At 42.4% G+C, this 23,739-nt stretch overlaps 1 protein-coding gene across 1 annotated transcript in view; it reads left to right on the forward strand.

The window, feature by feature from the left end:
• LOC134460781 (glypican-6-like) overlaps positions 1–23,739 on the forward strand; it is an 86,213-nt gene that overhangs the window by 26,375 nt on the left and 36,099 nt on the right. The window contains exon 4 of the mRNA XM_063213323.1: positions 9,123–9,291. Within this exon, the coding sequence (XP_063069393.1) occupies positions 9,123–9,291 (169 nt within the window). The remainder of the gene's footprint in view (positions 1–9,122; positions 9,292–23,739) is intronic.

Below are 23,739 nucleotides of genomic sequence, written 5' to 3' on the forward strand. Positions count from 1 at the left end.
GCCCCGAACCCTCGTGGGACCCTATTTTCAGAAATGTGGAAAAAAATATGCACATTTACATTTCTGAAAATAGGGGCCCTCGAGGGTGCAGGGCCCACCGGGAAATGCCCGGTATGCCAGATGGCCAGTCCAGCCTCGGGAGGGAGAGAGGTGGGAAAGACAGGGCAGCTAAAAAAAAAGCATGGCTGATTTTCAGCATGTGCAAACACACTGAAGGTCACCATTGGCATTTCAGTTTGTTGTGTCCACTCCCAGAGGAGAAGGGACAGGCAGAAAGCGGCGCAAGTGTTCTGTGCAGGGAAGCCGACAGAGGGGGACAAAGGGGTCTGTTGATCCGGGCCCAGAATTGGGTTCTCATTACATTGTGTGTATTGGGTGGGGGGGGGGGGGCTTTCAGATGACTTTGTCCTGGGCCCAGTAAAAGCTGTCAGCGGCCCTGGTTCTGTTCTCCCCCACTTCACTTCCGGCTGACTCACCAGCTCTAGACTTCCCCATCCCGCCCATAAAGCACAACAGCATTACACTTGCATGGATTGACACTGAAGATGTCGTTTTTGAAACTGCTGTGATAGTGGCAGAAATCAAGTGCATTTTTTTTCATAGCAATACAGCTACTGCAAGGTGGGCACTGAGTATAGGGCTGCTGGATTATGAGAAAAATCAATATTGTGATTATTTCAGTAAATATTGATATCTCTATTTTTAGACCATATTTCTTTTAAAGACAAATAATTGTGATAAACAATTCACAATCTTCCCTCCTTTCAGCGGCGTGAGTGGAGGCGGGCCATAGAGAAACACACAGTGGTGTTCTGCATGAGTGTTGGGTAGCAAGTCTGCTCTGTGCTCGCAATGGCTCAAGTGGAGGGGAATGTATTGCACTTAGCGTAACCTACCATTTGGCAGTATAGAGAATATTAGTATATTGACAGCAATATTAATATCACAACATAAATTCAATATACTATTGCACAGCCCTAACTGAGCAAAATTTATAAATGCCTCTGCCCACCTAGAATTCACCCACTGAAACATTGGCCTTGAGATTGTCATAGCGACACCAGAGAGTTGTGCTCGTTTGAAGTTAAAGTTAAAGTAGCTGAATGCGGTGCGCTTCTTTTTCCCCCAGTTGCACTGGAATCACCAGGCTGGTAATAGGCACGTGCATTGCAAGATAAAAGGCACCGCTCCTATTACCCTCTTATGAACTACACACGGCGTTCAATGAGTTTGGCTATTCTCTTTCATCAGCCGAGTTCATTTCAATTTTGACATTATGTATTGTTCAATAATGGAATAATCTGCATTCCTCCACAGACACGATATTGGTTTCCTCATATGGGTCAGCTGTGTGTATGAAACAGGAAAGTTACAGGGGAATATAAAGAAACAGACAGTGGAGTGGTCAAATGATGCCAATTGCAGACATGAGATGAAATTTCACATTCAAAAAGGCCCTTGTGCATTATAAATGGCATTTTTGATGAAAGGCTGTAGGAGCAGATAGGATGATGTATGCAAATATTGAATAGGTGCTTATAGGTGGGACTCTACATTTACATGATAGAGGAGACGTCAGTGGGACGCTTGGGCCTGTGATAACTGTCTTCAGGTTTGCGATGTAGCTTATGTAAAGCAGCTTCATGTCTTTTATTATGAATTATATACTGGTGCGTATTAATTCAAGCCAAACTTTTAATTAACTGAAGTCATTAAAAGTGCAATCAAAGGGGACTGGCTCAAACATCGGTATACATTTAGAACTCTTTTACATTCCAGAATGCGACTATTCGTTCACAGTTTCATCAGTATAGTCAGTCAAATACTGCAAGTCGGTCATAACAATGTTAGTTTGGTACATGTGTATTGTCTTTTTAATTGATCTCAAACTAAGGGCAGAGAGTGCCAGCTGGCAGCTTGGGAGATGCTGTGGCCCTTTGCATCTTGACTGGCCTCATGACGGTAGTAATCACAGACCCGGACCTGTAGACCTGCTCTGAATGAACACCCATCTCCTCCGCATCCCCTACAGCACAAGGGGTAGTGTCTAATAATACGATCTGGTTGGATAGGGCCAGAAGCATGCAATTACAACATTACCTGCACTTCAACTGCTTCTGCCATGGCAACCTGCAGAATCACTCCTCAATCGATGGTATTCGGGATGAACAAGGTAGAGACAGACAGCTGAATTGAGCTATCTTGAGAATCTGTAAGCAATACAATTTTAATAACTTGTTACAGTACATTCAGCGCGATGTTGACTCATTATTGCCTAAATCCATTTGTAGTCACATGCTTGGCATGCCAGATAAAAGTCCTTTTTTTTCCTTCTTTCGTCGAACCGAAAATGGAGCTCTAAGAATAACCACAAATAATAATGTTCACTGCACACAAGGCTGTTCATAATGCAGAGGTGATGGAAAGAAATTCAGTTTGTGCACACACAGCCTGCACAGCCTCGAGCTGTGGCTTTATTCTCGCTTGTCATGTTGCCTAGGTAGCCACCGATATTGCCTCTCTGTTGCGTTTGCTACAGATGTCGCACATTACAAACAATGTCACTGAAGTTGCCTACTGTACACTGGCAAATGTTGAAAAGAAAAGAAAAATCACTTTTCAGCATTTGTTTGTGTCTGACTAACTTTTCTACCCCCACCCTCCATCATGGATACATCTGGACACCCATTGTATAGGATCACACAGCCTTGTGTGCTGTGCACCACACAATGTAGCCAAGCAACAGTGTGGGGGCATCATTTGATGTGAGAGAGCGATGCACACATCCGTCAGGACGTATTTATTTGATCCTTTCTTCAAATCTGTCTCTGAGGAGCTGGATGCTGTAGTTGTCTGCTCCCACTGAGCGGCTGTGCACTTGTGGACTAAGAAAGAGAGACATTAAAAGGGAAGGAGATAGGCTACACATTTATACTGGAGAAGCTACAGATTCAACTCAGACTGCCCCTTTCAACTGTACGTTCTTTCTCGGGTGGAAATTTCACAGAATTTTCATGTTGTGGTCTCTGTAATTCTCCAGTGTTGATGGTTATCTCCACTTTTGTTGGGTATTTTTGTTTATTGTTTAATGTTTTTTTACTTCAGCATGTAGGCGAGTGCATTTATGACTTAACCCCAAAAAAATTCTAACAAAAGGTTTCTCAGTGGTTTACAGTACTATCAGATGTACTTAACAACATACTAAAAATCTGCCAAAATCTGACTTCAGGAAAGGCCTCATTTTCAAGATGGCCGCCGCCGGGCCCTGAAATTGACTCGGGCTTTAAAATTGCATTGAAATGACCAGGAATAGTGGTGTTTGATGCATGTTTCAACCTTGTAATGTTGTAATTAGACTATGTCCTTGATATATATATGGTTATTAGTGCAGTTTGCTGTTAAAAAATCAATTTACAACTGTATGGTACTGTAATATTAGACAAATTTGGCCTAGCGGTTAGGCATAATAGTGCTAACCTCTTCTTTGTGTGCATTTTAGTTTTTTTTCCAATTATGATTATGTTTTACATTAATATACATGTTTTGCGTGTGCATGTTTTAAAATGTATTTGTTTATTTTATTTTGACAGTAATGATCAATGGTAAAAAGCAAGGAATCCATACATAGGATTCAAAATTTCACTTTTCACTGCCACCCGTGTAGACAAGACATGACAAACATTAAAAGTGCATGACATTATAACATCTATGTGCACAGGCACAACCAAAAATACATCTTAACTTATCTTAACCTATCCTAAGTACACAGCCACAACACACAAAATACCAAAACATTACAGTAACTATAAATAAATGAATCAAATTACACATATGCGTACAGTAGTCAGATCAGGTATTAGTACCAGTAAAAAATAAGAGATTGTGAGCACAAGACAGTTTATTATGTTCAAACAAAAGGGTAGTTCCTCGCGCTTCTGCTTTATCATCTGGTGCATCGAAGGGAGAGAGGCAGGAAATCTTCACTTGAAGGACAACACCGGAGCAGCACAGATGTATTTCTTTGTGTTTTTTATTCAAGTGCACAACATGACTAACGTTTCGATGGTTAGACCATCTTCATCAGAGTCCATGAGTGGAATGGAGAGAAGAGCCTAATTTTGTTTACAGTTTATTATGTATTTGTTTAGCACCACAGGTATACATAGTACAGTTGTATGTAGGAAAAGTCTTTTCTGGGGGGTCTGAGAGCAATTGTTCTTTGGAAAGATGCAGATTTTTCCGGCAGCCTGTTGGGTGCAGAGAAGAACTCAGCATCCTTACAGTCTGTTTGAGACTCTGGTGGTGCTAGAAGAGAAGCTTGTTGAGTGGCTTGCATCACTATTGTGATCACTTTGTGGGTGGTGTATCCAAACCCATTCAATATGGTTGTGACGAAGGGGAGTAGAGTTGCCCAGCCGAGAATCGAAACTGGACCCTCTGGGGTAGTAAACTGGGGCCCTGACCGCTACACCAAAGAGCCAGGCTCGTTGGTGTGACAGTCAGAACACACCCACAACCCTAGTGATGGTCACTCCATCACAATAGTAGCCAAGCTAAACCATACACTGTGCCACCAATGCAAAAAAGTGGAATCAAGTACAGTTTCCTAAATGGGCGAGAATTCCCTTTTAACTCCATTCATTCTCCTTGTCTCCTAAAGGGGCATGATACAGGTACACAAATGTGGTCTTAGAAATGTGGTCATGATGGCAAAGCACTTGCCTCGATTGTTCAGGAAGTTGAGACACTTCTTGACATGCAGTGTTGGTCCAGAATAGGTCATCATTGATGTCCAAACCGAGCCAGGCCATGCCTTGCTGATGACGCAACACCTTCAGTGTTGCTTCTAGTCAGGCCAAGTGCAATACAAATATAATTTCTGAGCTCCGGAAAAAAACGGCACTCCTCCTTGTTGGGAAGCATGCAACCATTAGCAAACCAAGGGGGTGGGTCGACCATGCCGTTTGGGAAATGTTGATTGTTATGCTCTTGGTCAGGCCAAGTCTTGAAGACATTTGAAAGTCAATGATAATCAGGCCAAACCCACATCTCATCTTTGTGCTGCTCAAATGGTGCTGCCTCTTTCCTGTAGTGTGCCTTGTCCCTCTTGATCGTCTGTGAACTTAACAAGATTGGAGTGGTACTGTAGGTTGACGTCTAGTCATTTATTAGCAGGGTGAAAAGCAGAAGGCTGAGCATGATTGTGCAAGCTGTGACTCCTGCCCTGCCTGTATCCCAGGGCAAGCAAGGGGCATGGACCAGGTGGGAGTACTGCATCCAAAGGGTAATTTATTGGTTGGACATCTTGCAAGGCCACTCCACTTGCGCCGTTTGGATAGCTACCGCAGCTCCTTTTACTTTGTGATCTCTGGCTCCATCAACTCTAAAACCAGCCGGGCCTTCTCTTGCTTGTATCTAAGTCCTACAGACTTAACTGGAAGATGAAGCAGATTCTTGCCAAAGAGTTATACATGCATTGGTAGCATCATAGCTTGAGTGCCTTTCACTGGGAGAATGACATAACTAGCAATTCAAGGTACTTCATAATGATGGCCACAGGTCACATTCATTTCAGCAGGATGGGGAATTCTCGGGCATCATGTTTAGCCAGCTACTATGATTTAGCCTGTTACTATGATGCTGCACAATATTTCAAGATCAAGTCAATCTGGTCAAACTGCTCATATCTGTGCTATTTCAGCGCTGCCCAAATTTTGGAAACTCAATGCACTTTGCTTGACACACACCATTAAGAATATGGCTCACACTTCAGCTTGGCCAGAGTCACGATGGAAGTCATGGATGAATTTCCTGTTTAATGTTTATTATATTTGAATTAAAAAAATAACACATTTTGTTCTAAATTCAAATTCTTCAGCACGACTGAAGAGTCCAGAGTTTAATATTATTGGGATCAGTATGATGTGGATAATTCTAAGTTAATTCCCAAAATATTATTTTAATTTACTTGGTCAAAACAAACATGAACCACCACTTTTCCTGGTCATTTCAAGGTCTTTATAAGGTCATCGGGCCTACATACAGTATAAATAAATATATATAATAAATAAATAAAATGTAAATACATACATATATTTAAAGTAAAGTGAAAATAATCACAAACAAAGGGGATAGCAGTACTTAGCTTACATACAGTATGCTAGAGCAGATTTGGCTAATATCACAGTAGGCTGCCATCAATCAAAACAAAATCAAAATGCATTTATAACCATTCATAATATCAGGGAAATATTCCTACAACATTACATGGTGAAACAAAAACATATCAAACACCTCTATTCCTGGTCATTTCAATGTTATTTTATGTCCACATTCATCTCTTGTCTATCCATACAGGAAGCAGTGAAAAGTGAAATTTTGAATCCTTCGTATGGATTCCTTGCTTTTTACCATTGATCATCACTGACAAAATAAAATAAATAAATACATTTTAAAACATGCACATGCAAAACATGTATATTAATGTAAAACATAATCATAATTGGGGAAAAAAACCTAAAATGCACACAAAGAAGAGGTTAGCGGTATTTAGCCTAACCGCTAGGCCAAATTTGTGTAATATTACAATACCATACAGTTGGAAATTTATTTTTTAACAGCAAACTGCACTAATAACCATATATATATATCAAGAACATAGTCTAATGACAACATTACAAGGTTGAAACATGCATCAAACACCACTATTCCTGGTCATTTCAATGCAATTTTAAGGCCAGAGTCAATTTAAGGGCCCGGCGGCGGCCATCTTGAAAATGAGGCCTTTCCTGAAGTCAGATTTTGGCAGATTTTTAGTATGTTGTTAAGTACATCTGATAGTACTGTAAACCACTGAGAAACCTTTTGTTAGAATTTTTTTGGGGTTAGGTGTATTTTTCTCATAAATGCACTCGCCTAATGGTGCTTCTGTGTGGTGTGCTCTAATCATCTTGTTCACAATACTTGAATCTGAAAGGTTTACAAATGGTCCACAAATTGCGTTTAAAGCAATATTGTTAGGGGGCAGTGGCATATTGCATATCTGAGGCATGTGCGCATTATTAGAAAGTTGCCCATGGTGATACATTCAGAAATGTAAAATTTGATTTGGCCATTACATTCACATCCTTTCTGCTGTATGAAAACGCACAGTACTTCCACACACAGGTCATTACACACACGTTAACATTAGTTCGTTGGTTTAGTATTATTTAGTACTGTAGTGCATGATTACAAGATGTTTTATTGTCATAGGCCTACATAAATACTCATACATTTTATTCATGAGCAGTGAAAAGTATTGTGTTCAAAAAACTCCCCAAACAAAAGTCTCTGACAAAAGAACAATGGTAGAAAAAAGTCTTCCTCTGGGGAAAAAGGCAGGTAGAAAAAGTATTTTTCTGTCTTTGCTGGAGTAACTCACTATGGGTTCTGCTTCCCTGGGTTTGGGAATCTCACGATGGGCTCTGCTTCTGTGGGTTTGTGCACCTGTGACTCATGATGATATGATAAAATCCCACCTGTGGCTTGTGGCTAATCTTGCTTGGTCGTGAAAGTGGGTAGTAGACACGAGTTGCTATTTTTTGCCCCGTGGTCACAGACTGTTTGCACAGGCCTGTCAGCAGTTGAGTTCCATTTCCTATCGAATGCAGACATGTGGAAAAATGCATGACTTTCTAACCCCATTGTGTAGCTGACGGAAACAAAGGAATCTGTGTAGTCTGCGGCCAAGAGATCCCCAAATGCCAGATACATGTATTCATACAGTACATGTCTGTGAGGAAGAGGCTACGTCTTAACTATATTAGGGTATGCATTTTATTTTCCCAAAATATAATGTGGAGATTGAGGCTGTGAACAAAAGAACATTTACTGAAAATTTGAGATGCATGCAGTGGATCTACCCCACAATTTAGAGATGTACATTATATGCCATATAAAAAAGAACTCTAACATGACAGTCACACATAAAGTTTGAGTTTGCTCTGACAAGCCGTCCATACAATATTTAGGGACATTGTGAAGAGCTTAACAGCATTAACTTCAAGTCATGCCTCCACAAACCTAACCTCCTCGAACACCAAGCCCATCAATAGAATACTGAGTAGAGTAGAGTGCAGTAGAGTAGAGTATCATTTATTGATCCCAGGGGGCAATTAAGGTATCAAGTAGCACACATACATACATAAATACATGCATACATGTAATCAGTGATCATCTCTTGGACATATTAAGTCATGAATCCTTATACCTGTATGTTGGATAGTAGAATGATTTTCCTTCTGAAGTATATTGTCTTGTCTTTCCATTGGTCCCATTGCAATCATTTGACTTGCTCGGAACAATTGATTTGGCTCATCCTTTTAATTTTATTAAGCGTTGACTGTGAAATGAAAGCAGCATATTGTTTTTCAGTACCTGGACTGATGATGCCTTATGGCTTACTCTTTATGGAGATGACTTGTGATTGCCAGCACTTTTCACCTTTCATACTTAATTTTAATTAATTAATTCATGCTGCCCATGCACAAATCTTATATTTTTTATGAATACTTACCACCACCATCAAATTTCAAGTACTCTTTATGTCTGAGAAAATTGCACTTTTCATACATGAAAAGGGGGATCTTCTCCATTGTCCGCCATTTTTAATTTCAAGAAATAGAAATTTTTAGCTGCAACACTTACTTTACTTCGCTTATAATAGAAAATATAAGTTCATTATTTAGTAAATAGTAATGAAAAGATCAAATTTGACAGTAGACAGCACAGTTTAAATGAGCAACATAGTTGAAATCCTTCATACCCTCAGATATGGCCATACTGAACAACAGATGAGCTGTCCAGTCTCAGCATGCATGTATTGTCTTGTCTTGTTTTTGTCTTGTTTTTGTCCTGTTTTTGTCCTGTTTTATCAAGTCTTGCCTAATGTCGGTGAGAATCACTGATGTCACACCAAAGACAATTTTCTGTTCCACATGTAACAGACAATACATTTTTATCTAATCTAATCTAATCTAATCCAATCTAATACGTACTCTGGCCACCATTCTAGTGCACCTTTACAGGTAACTTGACGTTCTTATGCCACACTGACATAATGCCCTCATCTTTTGTCGTAGGTTAGCATGTCCCCAGCTTGCCAAAGAGCGCTCACCAAAATGTTCTACTGTCCTTACTGCCTACACGGCGCACTGCTGGCGAAACCCTGCAGGAACTACTGCCTGAACGTGATGAAGGGCTGTCTGGCAAACCAGGCTGATCTGGACCCAGAGTGGAATAACTACATCGGTAAGTACAAAAAAACCCATTTCATTGTATTTTTTATTTCCAATCCTTTTTTGATGTTATTTTGATCCCTTATTTTCTGTTTATGTTATTTATCTTAGCATTTAACCTTTATTTTATATAATATTGATCATGAATTTGTTAAGTGTTCTTCTGAGACCATGATATGGTGATATCACACTATTGAACTAAGCCTACGCAAACAGTATTTAGGTTTGACACACGCTTTGTATGATGAATCAGACGGTTTCTTTCATTTCATACTGTTACAACTATTCAGCTATTATGGTCAAAGCACATTGATTTGGTAGTTTCATCAACCATTTGTATGCTTACATATATTACATGTATATGTGCTGACTCAATTGTGTTTGGAGGGGAATGAAGGCAAGGCAAGTTTATTTGTATAGCACATTTCATTCAATGTGCTTCATATAAAAACATGAAAGTGACAAGAATAACATTGAGTCACAGAAAAATTAAAACATCAAGATAAAACATTAAATTATTATAATAAAAAGATTAAAAACACATCAATTAGGATCAAAGACAATCAAAACCTTCAGATTAAACGTTAGTGCAGATCATTTGCTATAATTAGAATAAAAAAGGATTTAAAAGTATCATTTAGAGGTGCTTGGGGAAAGCTCAAGAAACTCAAATCATAAGTCACTAAACAGAATCCGAGCCCTCCACATGCTCCTCGATTTGAAGTATATACATTATTTGCCAGTGTCTCTCAAGATGAAGACCAAACTGAAGACCAACCACTGCAAGGGAATGCAGTAATCATCGGTCTTAATTATTCTAGATCACTGATCAATGTGCCATTCCCTCTCATTTCCTTTTTCTTTCTTTCTAAGATGCTTTTCTCTTATTCTTCTTGAGTTCTATTTTTACAGTCTGTTGCTTCATACGAAACTCGGTGCGCTTGTAATTCTTCTTGGATGATAGAGAATATTTTATTTTTTAATCTCTTGGGGACGTGTCTCTTCACCGCAGTGCTCCCTGAAGTGAGGGAACACCAAAGCAGTTTTTCTTCTTTTGGAAATGTTCCACACTTTTAAAGAAAAGTTTTCCTTTAGGAGACACAAGCCGGAGCCAGCACCATCAAATGCACCAGCAAAATATAGTTTTTTTTTTTAACACTGGAGTGAATTCCAATTCATGGAACCCCTGTTGGGCTCTTCAGTTGTCAATGATAAGGGACTTAAAACTTAATCCCTCAAATGTCAAATGCTGTATCATGCATTGGGTGCACCATTCGTTATGAAGGGCAGGTTTTTAACATTTCTATAACGTATGAATCTATCTGTGTGTAATCATATTGCAACAGGTGAGATTCTGTTGGAACATCATTGAGTATTTTGATGGGTACACATGATTTTGTACGGTACAATCTTTGTATAATTTGAATAATGTTCCGGTAATTAATTTTTAGCAGTGCACATGTGTGCAGCAAAGGTCATATGAGGTATGTTCAAATCTACCATCAAAAACATGTCATCTGATATTGACCATGGTGTGAGTACTGACACCACACCGGCTGGTTTGAGTATTTCTATTATTGAACATCTCTGATCTACATTGACATTATGTGTTTAGAGTTTACCCAGAATGGAATGGGAACACAGTGCAACTGAGATCGATGCTTTTGTGATGGGAGTCAGAAGTTCACAATACCTTGTAATTTAGATAAGCATTCAGCAGTAGCCTGTGGTGAGCACATACACACAGGGAAGTCGACAGGGGGAGGAGAAAGGGGGTCGCTTGTACCGGGCCCAAGGAGAGAGGGGGCCCTTTGGGGGCCTTTGAGATGTCTTTGTCTCAGGCCCAGCCAAAGCTGTCAGCGGCCCTGCATACACATTTCTGAATGCAAAGCACCTCAACTTGGAGGAGCAGCAGCATTGCCACTCCTGCATCTGATGATAATATTAGAACAGTTGAGTCATCTGGCCATGTACATTATATTCCAAGGAGGTGTAAAGTAAACTCGTAGAAGCCATCTGCCTTTATTTTGAAAAAAGAGGGAAGCCATACTTCTGTACTGTGTAAATCAATTTTATTCAGAGAACGACAATTTACTCTCTGTTACCTTTGTTGGGTTAGTCAGGAAGCCAGCTACATGGAACACACACTCCCTAGGTTGCATTTTTGTCAGCCAGTAAGATGAAAGATCAGAACTGGACAGTTGAATGCTGGGAGATATAAGAATGCACTCTGATGAGTCTCCATCTCACCACTCAGGCATACAGATGGCAGGGTCACAACTTGCCCCCCTAACAGATTGAATCCATGGACTCAACCTGTTTCATGTACACAGTACTTTTCTCTCTTGGTGCTGATGGCATAATGTTGTTTGGGAATGTTTGCGTGGCACCCTTTTGTGCCCTTCTACTCCCAATTAATCACCACTTGAATGCCACATGCTTATTGACTGCACTAGACCATATGCCTCGCTTCATGACCATTTTTGATTATACCCATCGTCTAATGGCTAACGCGGTAATGAATGTGCAATATCACATTCAACTCGAACCGATTTTCATGGACAAGATAAATGAGCTGAGTGCTCTATGGCAACATGCCTCCCTCGGTAACCAGATCCGAATCCAATAGAACACCTTTGGCATGTGGCACAACAGGAGCCCTCTGCAGCATGAAGATGCAGCTAATGATGCTGCAGAACACACAAGATATACTCATGCCGGCATGGATTAGAATCGCACTCGGATGTTGCTGACATTATGGGATGTGCAGCCCCACAACGTTGCACGGCTACTGTTTTAGATGTCGAATGAGAAGGTCTTCCATAACTGACTGTCTTGCACAACACAGTGCAGAGCAGTGGTTCTCAACAGGAGCTCTAGAGGGGGAGCTCCTGTGGAGAGCCCTAGGCGAGGCTCCCCAAGTTTTGTGAATTTTATGGCACCAGAATATGAGTGATGGACCAAGTCAGGGATTAAGGATAGATTAGTTGTCACTAGAAGAGACACTTCCATACTATAACACATAGTGAAATAAATCGCCCAGTGTAAATAATGTTGTAGCATGTGAAGGAAGAGAAAGTCAAAGTTCAATGAAACTTAGCCTTTGTTGATGCTAGATGTATTGGAATTTCTTCCTTTTGTGAAAAGTCAAAAGGAAGGCCCTTAGAGTAAGGCTGAAAAAGAAATGTCTGCTTTCAAAGTGCTTGGAAAGATGTATGGTTAAACTTGTTTTTCAAAAAGGCTTTATTCAATAAAAGCATCTCTTGCCGCCGAGAGAGGTTTGGGCTTGGGGAATCACTGAAGTCCTTCGGATAGCAATTCAATGATATTGAGGGTAGTTCAAAAGCAACCACAGAGATAGAGATCTATCATGACATTTATTCCTTGTGTATAATGTGTTATTCAGAAATTGTGCCGCTGCATTTAGAAATGTCAGAGTTGTGAAAAGGGAGGAGTGGTGCGAGAGAGAGAGTGAGAGAGAGAGAGAGAGAGAGAGAGAGAGAGAGAGAGAGAGAGAGAGAGAGAGAGAGAGAGAGAGAGAGAGAAAGAGAAAGAGAGAGAGTGAGTGCCTTTGCAAGCTAGTATACTCTGGGGTCTTGTGACAAGTACCTTGTCAGAGAGAAAAGAGGCCTTAGGAAATGGGGCCACTTGTCTCCAGACAGTGCTGAGAGATGTCACAACAGCATATGTCCCATGTTCAAAGGCACATGTACTGTACCCGTACCTATTTCACTTCGGCTACACAGTACTGCTGTTCACGTCACTGAGTGACAGGCACATTATTAGACTTTTGTGTGTACTGAACAGGGCTACTGTGCAGGCATGAGACCTATAGTGTGACTGTTTATGAAGAGGTGGTGTGTAGAAATCAGATTCATATAACCTTTAACCCCCAACAGCCTTGACTGACTGCACATCCACCATCCTCATTTCATATGGATATTGACATGGAAACGTGATTTTTCTTCTTTCACAAAGAATATGAATGTGCCAATCACAAACACATCTCGGCGCACATCATTTATGTGATAAACAATGACATTTTCTCCCTTGTTGACAAACTGGAATTGTATTTTTTACACGTTCCTGTTTGTGCCAGGTATACATTTTTAAAGCTGTCTTCTGTTATAAGAAGTCTCCTCAAAGACCCTCCAACTGAATTTGTATCATTCCCCCTCCCGGGAAAGGTGTGGTTGCCTGGCCATTAGGGATGCAAATGATTCATCGATTTTAATCGATCAATGCGTTAATCGATTAAAAAACATTAATTGCACTGAATGGACAATTCAATTGACAAGAGACCCAGGTGAAATGGGCATTTGAAGAGTGTGTGTGAAGAGGGGTGTGAATAGTGGGAATATTTAAATCACCTTTGGATTAAAGAATTGAAATAGAATTAATTTAAATGTGGTATTTTATCTCAATTTTTGAAGAGTGTTTTTTTTTTTTGAGAAACATTGAGATTTCAGGGGGAAAGCGCCGCTTATCAATTAATCGTAAGTCAATCGATAAGGCTATCAACTAATGATACATGAATTAATCGATAATTTGCATCCCTACTGGCCATACATGAGTCAGTGTGTCTGTCCATCCGAGCTGGCCGTCCGTCCATAACTGTTTTTTTGTGTGGGGGGGATTTGCACCAAATTGGTGGACAGATTTGTACCCAATCTTGTTTACTAACACACACATGAACTTGTAGAGAGAGAGGGTCCAAGGCACTCTGAAGTCAATATTAAAAGTCCTTTATTTAATACATGGACACCATAAAGCCGACGCGTTTCGGTCGCGTACCGACCTTCTTCAGGGCTAATTAAAAAGTGAAGCAAACAGGTGAGTCCTTAATAATCTCAAGACAGGTGACCACATCACGTGACAAGAGCCTGTCGCTACACTATTAGACACATAACACAGAACAAAGTGACACAAAAAATATAAAAATAAAAATAATTGTAGAAAAAAGCACATCGAGAAAGACACCCCATGATTAACTTTAAGACGAATTATAGTTTCAGACAATAGCAATGTACAAAGCAACACTGGTCATCACAGAAAACAGTAGAGCCTGGGACATAGACACTGTCAAACAACTACATAGGGATACCTAGGGCAGGAGTGCCAATCATACATCAGGAGAATAGCACAGGGCTTCAACAGGGGTACAGTTCAGAATTTACAGTTTTGCACTCATCCATTCTCTTCTCTTGAACACACATGAACTTATTGAGGCCAATAGTTTCAAAATTTTTGACTTTCAGGATGGCCATGGAAACTTCAGAATTGATGCTTTGGTGTCCAGTTCCACCCAGTTTCATTTTGGTTTTTGGCTTGAAAGTGATATTTCTTTCATAAGGCCAGCTTTAGCTAGAGATGACCTAACTTTTCCACCTTGATTCTCAGTCACTAGTAATTAACTGACCTCTATGATGTAAATATGCAAATATAAATCTTTTATTTCAAAGCCCTGTGGTCGGCCATTTTAAAACAGGTCTGTCGACCTACAATTAAGTCTCCACTGATTTAATTGTTTGGAACAACAGAGTAAGTAGCACCAGAGTTTCCTGCTTTTAAAACCTTCCAAAACCCAGCGCGATACTGCCAGCGCCTTACGTTGTAATGTTTGTCTGAGGCTTTGGGCCCCAAGGCTATGTCTCATACACTATTGGTTAGCTCTGACCAAACCTGTCACTAATTAAGACAGGCCTGTTGCTGCCCACATCGTGCCCGACCGCCCACGTTATGACGCTCTCTCTCTTACTGCCTGTCGCCAGCCCTCGCCACTAAAATAGAGCCGTGGTGTTAGGGCTACATTTACCATTAGATGGCTGTTTAGAATGGCCCGGCCCTCTTTCCAGTGGCGGAACAATTGCATCAAGGGCCTTCAGGGTAAGACACTTATAGGGCCCCCTATACAGCTTGCCAAGCTTACAATAGGGCGCCCACCACCAATACGTGAGGGCCCTGGGCCCAGGGGCAAGTGCCCTGCTCGCCCTCCTTATAGCTCCGCCCCTGCCTCTTTCCACTACTTGTCATGCAGAGGTCTTTTTTCTTCATTCATTGCAGCCCAAACGTCACAATTCAGACACAATAACTTATTATTATTATTATTATTATTATTATTATTATTATTATTATTATTTTATTATTATTATTTTATTTTTTATTTTTTTATTATTATTATTATTATTATTATTATTATTATGGATGCTTTGGTGGGAAATACAGACATCCGCCACCATCAGAGCGGCACTCTGGAGAGACTTCCTTCTTCCACTACATCTGAAATGTCATCTTCATGCTATGGCGAGCTCTGACATTTTGCATTTATTAAATCTTTACAGATTTTAGATTTTTTGCGTAGGTCAGGCCTTAAGGAGAAATTGATTTGCCTTTTACAGCCAATTGCATGGATGCACGCTGTACTACCCGGCAGATGACCCAGAAGACCCTTTATACTTTACTTTCGATTGTCAGCAAGCGGCAGCTTAGGGTGTCTCTGGCCTGCCGAATGAGTTTGCTTCGTGCTCCGGGCGTTCAATCAGCTCAAGAGGTGGTTAACTGTACTGTACAACAAGTACCTGTCTGGTAAATGGTCATTATACTTCTTCATACAGGACAGGACGGAGATAGAAATCTGAAAACTGCTTCGTGATGTTTGCTCACTGGCTATGGGCCTGAGAAAAAAATGTGTCTACATCTCGCTTGCTGGGAAGACAGAAATAACATAAAGCTTTTGTAGACAGAGAGGACGAAAAAAAAAAAAAAGCAGTTTGGCTAGTGCATTTCAGTTGGCTGTCTATCAGGGAAGAGCAGTATGGACTGGTGTCTCAGGGGAGACGGGGGAGTGGTGAGGTGGGGTGGGGTGGGCATGCAATAAGGAGGAGGGGGAGGAGGAGGTGGTGTTGGTGATGGAGGGTGGTAGTGGTGGTGGTGGCGGTGGTGGTGGAGTGGGGAGAGGTTTAGCGGTTGGGTGGGGTGGGCATGGAATAAGGAGGAGGGGGGGTAGGTGGTGGTGTTGGTGATGGAGGGTGGTGGTGGTGGTGGAGTGGGGAGAGGGGGGTGGGGTGGGCATGCAATAAGGAGGAGGGGGGGTAGGTGGTGGTGTTGGTGATGGAGGGTGGTGGTGGTGGTGGTGGTGGTGGGGTTGGGAGAGGGGGAGCGGTGGGGTGGGATGGGGTGGGCATGCAATAAGGAGGAGGGGGGGGCAGGTGGTGGTGTTGGTGGCGATGGAGGAGTGGGTAGAGAGAGGAGTCAGTTCAGCCCAGAAGCCAGAAGGAGGAGGAGTGATGCGGTGGGGTGGGGAAGGTTGGGCATGCAATAAGGAGGAGGGGGAGGAGGTGGTGGTGCTGGTGATGGAGGGTGGTGGTGGTGGTGGTGGAGTGGGGAGAGAGAGGAGTCAGTTCAGTCTAGAAGCCAGGAGGAAATCCTTTACAGCTGCGAGCTGAGCTCCCGATAACAACGATTTATCCCCCAGTGCCTGTGTCTCTCCTGCCAGCCCAGGCAGTAGCCAGACTTCCAGCGCACTGCATTAATACACTGACATAACTTAAACAAAAAGGCAGCGATTCACATTAGCCCGCGGTTGACCCCCTTGTCTCTGTCTCCGTCCGCGGCCAGAGAGAGAGAGAGAGAGAGAGAGAGAGAGAGAGAGAGAGAGAGAGAGAGAGCAGGAAACGAAACAGAGGGTCCCTCACTACACACATGGCCGTTTGGTTGCCAAAAGCAGAGACCCAAACAGATGTTCATTCAGCTGCAGCTGTGCCCACACAAACATGACATCCCACAAACATCCATCTCCCCACAGTTGTGCTCCACCAAGATAGCAGCCAAGACCGTGGGCTCTGCTGCGAGCATTAGACAGCGCCACTGCCCCCTTTCTGTGTGTGTGTGTGTGTGTGTGTGTGTGTGTGTGTGTGTGTGTGTGTGTGTGTGTGTGTGTGTGTGTGTGTGTGTGTGTGTGTGTGTGTGTGTGTGTGTGTGTGTGTGTGTGTGTGTGTGTGTGTTTTGTTGGTGTGGCTCTATTCCTGGCGTGAGATAATTGTGTTATTTGGGTGTTGTAAGAGGGGGTGGAAAAAAGCTAAATTGAAGTTGATGAACATTTTATGAATGATGGCGTCAGGAATGTGGAGTTTTTATACAGGTTGGTTATTTTTTGCGCAAACACACAAACCACAAGCCCTGGAAGAGTACATGGTTTGCAACCAACCCCATCATTACTTGCCTGTGGGACATTTTTCGGTGTATTTATTCCAAAAAAGCAAGGAGGGTTTGTTTTATTTCTCTTTTCAGGTGACGGGGCCAACAATTCTGCGGCACATTCTTTTGCCCTTGGCAAGCCGTAAATGAGCTGAGAGTTTAACGTGGTGCACATTTAATGCGGAGTAAACAGAGAGCAGAAATGGGTCTCTGAGACATCTCATAGCCATTCAGCAATGATCATGCAAGAATCACTCTCCCAGTGGTGTGGATTTGATATAGCCTTTAAACGCAAGAAATGGACACAGCACTGGCAAGGAAATCGGACTTATGTGAGGTTGAAAGGGCTGGTAGACTTTTTTTTTTCAAAGCTAAAATCAAAGGTTTTGCAAGGCTTCTGTTTCCCTTCCCTTCCCTTTCCTTTCCCTCAGAGGATGTGCTTGGTGGTTATGTGGACTAAATGGGTGGCCTTTACAAGAGCACTCCTGGGCTCTACTTGAACCCAGCGTGCATATTACAGTTTGACTCTGATTTTTTTTGTACGGCAGTAATTTTCTAGCCTCTTAAAAAGTGGGTATACGTATCCATTTTCTTACAGCCAGAAGCACATTATTATTACTTTGTATTATATAATCAATGTTAATTATCAGTTGTACCACTCTACAAATTGTGTTTGTCAAGAGCTTGAAGGTGCGTCTATACACGTAGCTCAGGGCTATTTCTGACAGCTGGGACAAGTGCACCATGACTGATGATGGAAATGGCACGCTGATGTTTCAATCACCTTCAGTCCGCGGATCATTTGTTATATGATAATATTCTCCAGTGAAACCTTGACCCACTTAATTGTGCCCACTCCTTTTTTTCTCCTTTCCCCCCCTTTTTTAAAGTGGTACAGTACTCCGTAGGACACCAATGCTTCCAAAAGCTTCCAATGCTTCCAAAACAATAATTTCCTCTATGAGCCAAGAGCGCCGTTGTGCTGCCAGACAGGCAGAGTCACTGTTAATATCCTGGTTATCATGTTGTTCTAAATACGGCGTATTGGTGTCCTCTACGCAGTCCTTTGTCACCAGGATGTAAGAGGATCTGCATTGATTTTATTTGCTCGTTCCATTTTAATTGCCTGATTTGTTTCATCAAGTAACAGGAACCTTGCCTCAGCCTGACAATTCACAAAAATGCAGTCTAATAACATTTCCATGTCCTGTCTCTTGGTGTGGTGGGAAGTCACAGACAAGAAACATGCGGCGCAAAACACGACCCCCCCCCATTCCACCCCTCAAAAACCCACCGTATCCCCACGGAGCTGCCTCCAAAGGGCTTCACAATGCCTGAAAAGAGAGCCTGCGCGGCAAACAGGATTGCTCCGACTCCCCCATTCAAAGTGATGTTTCCCTCCTGTGTATTTTCATACACTATAAATAATAATTGCCACAGTGTTTGAACAGTAGCTTTCTAAATGTGCTTGGGCTGTATACCTGTGGAGAGTGTTTCAAAGCCTCACCAGAAGAATAAGTGCCATGCAGAGGCCTTGGCTTTGCTGTTCTTGCTCCCTCTCTCAGCGAGACGGTTATTATTAAGATGACTTTTTTTATGGCGTTTTAATTCGCCTTGTCTGGGTATGTGAAAGCCTTTCAGTTGTGTGCTACTTAAAAAAAAAAAAAAAAAAAAAAAACCTGACATGCACTCACTTGATTTTCAGATGGAATTAACTGCTGTCCGTTCAAACAATAATAAAATGATTTGAATGAAACTTGTTCTATTTTGGGAAACAATTTCACAGTATATTGAACTGCTGAATAAATAGAGAAAAAAGGATGAGAGCCCATAATTTCAAAGATGAAAGACTTCTTCTGGCTCCAGATTAATATGTTTGATGTAATTTCAGCTGTCAGTCACTCATGTTTTCAGCGGTCGATGATGATTGTGACATCTTGTGCGATAAATGGTATAATTATAAACTGCTTTGCAATAACATTCTCACTGACTGGTGTTTATCTTATTTTTCCTGAGAAAAACAAGAGCAGATAGTCACGTCTGTTCCCAAGCTGTGATGCTGGACAATAATTGGTCCTATACATTGAAATGTGTTGGTTGTAATTAGCATGGGAAAGTCAATTAAATATCAGGCTTTGTGTGATATATGAGGTCTTTGCATTGAGCAAATATTCCACTGGCACATGGCCAAGTCATATACAAGAATATACAATGCTGAGGGTGCCGATAGCATTCACAAGAATCTCGGTCATTACGATTAGGGGTCACATAGCATATCTCTAGCCTTGTCCAGTTATTATTATTACTGTAAGTGTGTTTTTGTTGCACACATTCAATCATGTGTTTTCATTACGTTAACACTTCAATTAAGAGCTCTCTCTCTATCTCTTACAAATGCTTTCTTACTCGATAGAGCAAGCAAGAAGATGAATAACAGATGCAGTGAGAATCTGTTATAGTTCACTTCACCATCGAGAAATATTGTCCATGTGTACCACAGAGGACAAGAAGACTAATTGACCTGCAATCCGATAACGCGTCTAATAATACATCATGTAAATGTTTCTGTTGTGTAATTTGGGCCTCGGGCAGCGCGTTCCCCGCGATGCCTTAACGGCCTCTGCACTCCTCGGAGGAGATATTCGATAGCGGTTTGTGTCATACCCGTGGATGACTCATAACGAGCCAATCAGCTAAATGAATCCGGTTGCATTTAGCAGCTAAAGTACCAAACTCATCTCTTCCCCCCTCTCTCGTGTAAGATGCAGATGATGATGATGATGATGATGAGAGTGAGAGGAAACAAGAGTGTAAATCTCACGAGGAGCAGCAGAAGATGGCACACAGCTGCTGTAATTGGGAGGGCAGTTTCACCGCTAATTGTCCTTTGCGGTGGTGGAGAGGACCTTTTGGAGAGAGTGCTCGGGGCTGCTCGGGGCTGCTCAGTGCTGCGCTGCACTGCACTGGCCTTGCCGCTCTCCCATCGCCCGTGTCATCATCAGCCCAATGGAGCCCCTCTGCAAATGGCTTTCTAATGGCTGTTTGCACTCTGACTAATCACTGTGGCTCGCCTAACTGCCCAGGAACACGGGGTTAAACAAATACAAATACGCGAGTTGTTATAGCCGTTCCTGAGGTGTGTCTCCCGAGTGCACTGGAGGCTGAAGGAGGAGAAGGGGAGCAGCTGGGAGCAAGGACAGGTGTGTGAGGGGAGCAGGGGCCATGATGAGAAACGATGACTCCTGTTCTAGCCTCTCCTCTGCTCTCCTCTCTACTCCTCCCTAGCTGGGAGCCCTGTCCTCTTCTGGTGCCATCTCCTTTCTTCTCCTTTCTTCTCCTTTCTTCTCCTCTCCTCTCCTCTCCTCTTCTCACCTCACCTCTCTTCTCCTCTCCTCTCATCTTCTCTGGTCCTCTTTCTCCTCCCCTCCCCTCCTCCTGCTCTCCTCTCCTCTCCTCTCTTCTGGTCCTCTTTTCTTTTCTCTTATCTTCTCTTCTCTCCTCTCCTCTTGACCCTCTTCCCCTCTCCTCTCCTCTCCAGCCTGGACTGATCTCCTCTCCTGTGATCTGTCCTCTTCTCTGCTCTCTCCTCCTCTTCCCTCTTTTCCTCTCCTCTCCTCTCCTCTACACCCTAACCAATAGACCACTCCACGCCACGGTCATTCTCATTCAACCGTGGCAATGAGGGGAAAAGGATGAATAAATGACTTGCTCACTTGCTTTTCTGTTATCTCTGCTCCCCCATCTGTTGCCTCCCTGTATGCTTTCATTCCGCCATAATTATACTTTGGATCAGACAATCGTTTTCAATTAGTCAATCACTCTCTGCTGGAAATGGACAAAGGTGTCACATTTTTTTTTTTAAATAAACTATCCCTCTGAATTGTAATTATCAAATAAGATCTGCATGCCCAGAACAAACAGTGTTGCTTTCCCGAGTGCTGTCATCTAATGTTCCTTTTTGTTCTTAATTGTCGAGGGAAAAAAGCGGATGGTGCCATTGTGTCTGGAGATGTTTGTAATGAAGTACTTTAGATGGACATCACATAACCAATGCCTCTCCCGTTTCACAGATGCCCAGCTGGTGAGAGTATTTGTGTGTTGAGAGCCCCTGTGGGTTTATCTGTGGTAATGTCCCTCTGAACATGCGGTTGGACATGAAAAGGGGACGGTGGTGGTGGTGGTGGTGGTGATGGTGGTTTTGTGTGTGTGTGTGTGGAGGGGGGGTGTTGTTGGTTGGAGGAAGAGGATGGGGGGAGGTTGCTGACTCGGAGGAAGTGCTTCCTCAATGTAGTTGTGGATAAAATAGTTGAAATGTCAGCCGGCTTTAGAAGTCTTTAGACAGATGCTGTGTGAAGACGCTAGGCCGGCATGACTAAATGATCTCAGCTCCCATTAGTAACAGGATCTTTCAGAGAATGTTGCCCCTTATTGGATTGTGCTGCCGAGTTTCAGGGGAAGCAGGACATAGTACAACATGCGATCAGGGCCGGATTAAAATTGCCTGGAGCCCCTTGCTGTGGGGCCCCCTGGAGGGCAAATTTTGGGACAAATTTACATAGACGTTGTCATAATTATGAGCTAGGAATTAAGTGTATGTCTACCAACTGTACTCAACAAACTGTTTTTTTCTTTTGACCAGTCAGGGTCCTCCTTGCAGGTGGGGGGCCTTAGGCTGTAGCCATATCTAGCCTGTGCCTTAATCCGGCCCTGCATGCTATGCCCAAGAGAGCATAGTGTTGCTCCTAAATAAGACTCCATGGCACACCGGACATGCAAGTCATGTTTACTCAACAAAATACAAATTTGCACCGAGAAAGAAATACCAATCCAACATCTAAATTCATACCAAAAAAAAACAAAAAACCTACTGATGTTGCCCTCCCACGTCGTATTCAGGTTATTTTTTCCCCTTCCTCTTCTTTTAAGCATCCCAAATAACAGTAGCAGTCTAGTCACTATCACAGTATCTTATTTCCCAGTTGACACTGGAGCCTCTGTGGCTGTGTAAGGAACAGTAGGCACGGCAACCTAATGTGCCTTTGTTGTCTGAATTTAATTTCTGACATCATGTGTTCCATGCTGTCGCAGGTTTTCTCACTGGGTGGAGGAGCAGTGCATATGTGTGTGTCTTTGTGTCTGTGTGTGTGTGTGTGTGTGTGTGTGTGTGAGTTTGTATCTGTGTGTGCGCGTGTGTGTGTGCGCGCGTGTGCGTGCGTGCGTGTGTGTGCGTGCGTGGGTGCGTGCCTGCCTACCTGCGTGCGTGCGTGTGTGTTGGAGGTAAGGGGGGGTGTATGACACACAGATCCTTTATGCAGATCATTTTTATCTGGACATTAAATATTCATGAGCACGAGTAAAGGGAAGGGGACTCTGTCCCTGCTGCTATTGTAAGATTAAAGGCAACCTGTTTTACGGGTCCGGCGCAGGATCTGGCTGTGGCCGACCAGACTTCAGCTGCTTTCACAGAATGGGATTTGAACCTGATGGAACTGCCAATAGAACCAATCTTTGGATTTAGATGCAAGCTGTTCATTGGACGGAGCAGCAGCAGCACACTTGTTTCCAGTGCGAATCTGAAGTTCGGGCGCTGGAGTTTTCTCCTCACCACCACCACCACCACCACCACCACCACGCCTCAGTCCCACGTACCTGGCAAATTATTCATAGAACATGGATGGCTGTCAGTGTCAGTGAGGCTTGAATTTATTTTTGAATGTGAAAGCAAATGAAAAAGAAAAAAAAAGAATGTGTTTGGCAAATGAAAAATAAATAATGCCCGAATGCACACACATCATAAATAATACATGTGTACATAGTACACCAAACAAACACAAAAGCTGCACATTGCACGTGCTGTACATTTATCGACCAAAGGTTTGTTTTTTATATTTTATTTTCATTTGCTGTTTTTATAGTGAATGCAGCCAGCTAACAATGTATTTTTTGTTGTGCATCAAACACAGTGGATTGGACTGTCTGATGTAATTTCACAGTGTGTATAGATACAGTCTGTGTTAATCTCTGCCTGTGTGTGTGTGTGTGTCTACCGTAGGTTCCAGTTTTGAGGGTCAACTCGGCCCCAAATCTGCTTTTCCATTGTACTTCGTTTTTCTTTCCAAGGTGTCGAGTTACATCGCTTGCTTTTGCTTTTCTCCCCCAAGTGCTCCTCCATAGATGAGCTACACTGCACTGAATCCAAATTACAGCCCAGACGTTTTTCACTCCTGGAGATAAGAGTCGAAAAAAAAAAAGACCAATATATTGG

The sequence above is a fragment of the Engraulis encrasicolus genome, chromosome 13, assembly GCF_034702125.1.
Source record: "Engraulis encrasicolus isolate BLACKSEA-1 chromosome 13, IST_EnEncr_1.0, whole genome shotgun sequence".
NCBI classification, from domain to species: Eukaryota; Metazoa; Chordata; class Actinopteri; order Clupeiformes; family Engraulidae; genus Engraulis; species Engraulis encrasicolus.